The 4,478-nt window shown below is 37.0% G+C and overlaps 2 protein-coding genes across 3 annotated transcripts in view; both read right to left on the reverse strand.

Moving 5' to 3' along the window:
* The window catches only part of LOC107601764 (UDP-galactose translocator-like), a 7,336-nt gene extending 5,786 nt beyond the window's left edge, over nucleotides 1–1,550 (reverse strand). Inside the window, exon 1 of the mRNA XM_016294053.1 lies at nucleotides 1,282–1,550. Coding sequence (XP_016149539.1) covers nucleotides 1,282–1,366 — 85 coding nt within the window. The 5' untranslated portion in view covers nucleotides 1,367–1,550. The remainder of the gene's footprint in view (nucleotides 1–1,281) is intronic.
* Nucleotides 1,551–2,722: 1,172 nt separating this feature from the next.
* The window catches only part of LOC107601765 (UDP-galactose translocator-like), a 17,142-nt gene continuing 15,386 nt past the window's right edge, over nucleotides 2,723–4,478 (reverse strand). The window contains exons 2-3 of one of the 2 annotated variants that reach the window (XM_016294055.1): nucleotides 4,203–4,337; nucleotides 2,723–3,228 (exon numbers count right to left, since the gene is read on the reverse strand). In XM_016294055.1, coding sequence (XP_016149541.1) covers nucleotides 3,002–3,228; nucleotides 4,203–4,290 — 315 coding nt within the window. In that variant the 5' untranslated portion in view covers nucleotides 4,291–4,337 and the 3' untranslated portion in view covers nucleotides 2,723–3,001. Of the gene's footprint in view, nucleotides 3,229–4,202; nucleotides 4,405–4,478 lie in introns of those variants that run through there. The other variant, XM_016294054.1, reaches the window with a different exon arrangement.

Here is a 4,478-nt window from a genome sequence, read left to right on the forward strand (position 1 = left end):
ATCGTTTCTGTCCAGTCTGCTCGTTTTATCGCGTTTAACCACAGCTGTCGTTGGTTTTTTGTCTGACAGTGGCAGCAGATATGCGATCAAATTTCTAATTTGAGGCTGTATTACGTCGATTCTGGCACCCAACATCACAACAAGATGATATTTTAAGCTCCTTATGTAGCCGAATCTGCGCTGGTTTGAATGGGCCGCCTCCAGTTTCCTCTTTGTTTTGCTGCCCCCAGCTAGCGCTGTGACGTCGCTGACCCTAGTTACCTGTGGTTGTTCTGGCCGTGCGTCACTCAGAAAACAACAGGCCAATCAGAAGAGAGGCTCATGAATATTAATTAGACAGGCCAAAATCGACCTGTTCTCAGCAGAGCTCCTGAGAGAGGAGCTGTAAATGGTTTTTGGTACTTATACCGCAAATATATATTCTTAAGGACATCAAAACCTCAAATAAAACTCCAGAAAGGTGAACAATACGTGACCTTTAATATTTGATTAGAAGACTATGTAATGCAGTGAACAGATGTGCAACTTTCTCAAAGTAAATTTGGAATGACTATATTTTTGAAGTAAAACCAAAAAATAGATATTGTTTTCCTTTGCAATATCGTAAAATGTGTTGTATTGAGCTCCTGATTTCCATTATTTGGGCTCTACATCAAAACTACACCTTACTAAAAAAAGTCCCGTAGTAATCCATAACCAATTCCACGGTACTTTGATTTTCACTATAGTATTGAATGACTGCCATGTTCATGCTATCTACATAGAACTTCAAAAAATTCTATAGTATATGCATAAAATCTATAGTACTGTGAATTTTTTTTTTCTAATGGTTTACAAAATACCAGAATTACTACAAATGTTATTGTTGCTACTGGACAATCATAATAAATTAGACTAACTTTAAATGAGAATCTTTGTATTTTTTTCCTTTGCTGAATACTTGAAAGACTGCCATACTCATGAACCATGGTATTCATTCCAAGATACTTTAAAGAATACCATGGTACTTTTTGTAAGTGATGAAATCATACGGCAATACCTCAGTACCATATTCTCATGTCATGTTATTTACATTGTCCGTAAAAAACAGTACCATGATATTCGTCCAATAACCATGGTAATATATCAAAGTATGTCTTTATTACAGGTGACTAAGGAATTTGGGTGGTAACTATGGTTACCATTCTTCATTTTCTAACGGGTGAGTTGACTTCTTCGTTGAAACCATAGAGTCCTTAAGCTGTCAGACGTTTAAACCATAAATAAAATGCTGTTACTCACCTTCATTCTGTCCTCGGGTGGATGTTTTATCTTCAGTGCTTCTGTTAGGACTCTCATTGACTGCTGCTGCTGCCATTATCATCATCAAACATGAACCCCGATCTGTCCACAAACTCACACGATCCGCTCGATCTGTAATGGTAAACGTTAATGATACTTAATGATAACCTCCCCGCCTCTGCCCCATGAAACGGCTCACAAATGCGGTGGGAATGAGCAGAGCTTCTGAGGAAAAGTGTTGACGTCCCCAAACACACAAGCACTTCCTGTTACGCGGTCTTCTTCGCTTTCTCGTGTTCTGAATTCTGGAGACGTTTTAGCGCCGCCTGCAGGCTCGGGGCAAACAAATACCATTACCACTGTTGATATCACATGGCAATACCATGCTATTTTCTTATATAGCCATTTTTAAGGGAATTATGCGACCCATGGAGGTTTGGGGATTAAGGATTTGTTTGTTTAGTGAAGGAAAAAACATATTTCCAATAATATAATATTATTTTATTACTGCACTATTTGCAAAAACATTTGTATATTAGAATTACCGGTTACACTTTACTTGAAGGGGTGTGCATAAGACTGACATGACACCTTCATAATCATGACATGACACCTACATAATCATGACATGACACATGAATATGAAGGAGGTTTTATGCATGTTTATGACAACTGTCATTAAGTGTCATTCGCTCAGTTATGACATTTTTAATGCAAAGATGACATTGTTTGAGATGTCTTTGTTATGGGCTATGGTTAGGGATAAGGGTAGGGGTAGTGTTAGGTTAGGGTTAGGTCAAATAATGTCATATTTGCATTAAAAGTGACATAACTGAGCGAATGACACTTAATGACAGTTGTCATAAACATGCATAAAACCTCCTTCATATTCATGCGGCATGTTATGATTATGAAGGTGTCATGTCAGTCTTATGCACACCCCTTCAAGTAAAGTGTTACTGAATTACCATAGACCATTACATTTAAAATTTAGTTTTAACTCTTAATTAAATCTGTACTATCTTTAACATTTAATTGACACCAATGTATGGACTAAACGGGTAACTAAACTATTGCTATAGTGTTGCTCAACAATAATTAAAGATTACAAAAAGAAGTCTCTCAAGAAGTATGTTTCGCTCTACAGGAACCTCTAGATGGCAGAAGCAAGCAATAGTTTCTGTAGTCTTTTCATCGCATGATTCACAACTCAGACTGAAATTATCAATTGCAATTATTATTATAATCTTATAATGTCGGTTCATTTGAATAAAAGTTATGCCTATGGTTTACAGTAAGGAAATATACAGATTATTTCTGAACAAAACTAGACATTATTTGAGGCTGTTCAACACGCATCCTCACACAATTAACCCAAAACCTATACAGATTGAGAAAAGGGGCATGTAAAAAAAACATAACATGTGCAAAATGTGTCTTTATTGCTTAAATACACATTTGTCCTCATTTGACGTTGTTCAGATTTATTAACAGCTGATTTTAATTGTAGCCTACAATGTGATAAAGCGACTTTATATGACAAAAATGAATGCAAATATTATCATAATTGCATAGTGTTTTTTACAATACATATTTGCCACTAATTATGATATAATGGACAAGAGAGTTGTTTATTTCAAAACAAAGACATATCTATAGAATCGCTTAAATGGAACATCTTATGACAACGGTCACATTACACTGTTCAACACACAAGTATTTATAGTGAAACGGTTCTGCCAACCCACGCAATGTCATAAAAGCTTGCTTCTCCAGTCTTCTGCATCGAGATGATAAACAGACACGTAAGAACTTTAAGAATCTCTGCCATCACAACAGCAGATGTGGCCAAGAAATCAGACAACGTCCACACGTAGCTGATGCTGAGGATGAGCGATACATTCTGGATCACCAAAACCACCAGACCGATGAACTTCATTACCTTCACTGCAAGAGACACGGGAAAGATATTTAGATCTAAACCCTGACAAACGCCAGCGTTACGAACATTTCTGAATGTAGCTAGTCACTATCGTCAGTTAAAGACACACCTAAACAGATGAATTCATCTGCACTGGATATTCACGCTGTTGCATGTAGAAACTATTTCCTGGCAATCAAGTTAATTTATCAATGTTATTAGACTGAGAAATAATACTAGAATGTGAGAATTAAAGCAAGAAACATTGTATTATCGAAAATATTATTGCACATGTCTGAATATCACAGAAAATAAGGAACAAAAAGCACGTCTGGTTTCTGGAGTTTGACCAGTGGATGGACAGACATGTGATTAACTGGTTTCTCTGTTTTACAATGATCCCATTCTCTGATGGCAGTCCCACACTATGAAGCTCCAAGGTAATGATAATATGGTACTTTCATAAGGATGGTATGATACATACCATGGTACTTTTTAGAACTTTTTGTTTGAATACAAAACGCACCATGGTATTCTTTAAACTACCATGGAGTGCCTAATCACTACACAAAAAAGTACATGGGGGACAAATAAGCATCGAGTCCTTAAAAGGGTAATTCACCGCAAATGTTTTATTATTATTATTATAGAAGCTGGCTGTCATGCAGTTGAAACGCAATTTGTTTGGTTCTACACGATAAGAGAAAACAGATAAAAGGGGCTGTGACGGAAAAAACCCAAAAAAGTTACGAAAACTTCAAAACCCATAATGCACAGGGCTCGTGCGGACTATCCGTGATCGGGGATACAAAAATGCGGAAGTAGGATCTGTAGTTTTCACAACTTTTGATTGCTCCCGGACTTTTCCTGACAAATAAACGGGGATATCTTGGTGCAGGTAACACGCCAAAATAATACACATTAGTCATTTACTTGTAACACCGACATTGTAACAATACAAAGCTGAATGCAGCCTTTAAGTAGTGTGATGTTTTTTTACCGTCATTCAGTCTTCGGGTGGATGTTTTATCGTCAGTGCTTCTGTGTGGACTTTCACCGACTGCTGCTGCCGCCATCATCATCATCATCTAACATGAACTCCAATCTGTACACAAACTTTGACGACCCGCTCGATCTGTAATGATTACAGAGCTTAATAATGATTTCCCTATGAAACACATCAGTTGAGGTCGAGAGAAGGGTTAAACCCCCCCCCCAAAAAAAAATTTATTTAAAAAAAATAACTTCCCGAATCTGTCCGTGGGACTTTCTTTTT

The sequence above is a fragment of the Sinocyclocheilus grahami genome, unplaced genomic scaffold (assembly GCF_001515645.1).
Source record: "Sinocyclocheilus grahami isolate Dianchi unplaced genomic scaffold, SAMN03320097.WGS_v1.1 scaffold312.1, whole genome shotgun sequence".
NCBI lineage: Eukaryota > Metazoa > Chordata > Actinopteri > Cypriniformes > Cyprinidae > Sinocyclocheilus > Sinocyclocheilus grahami.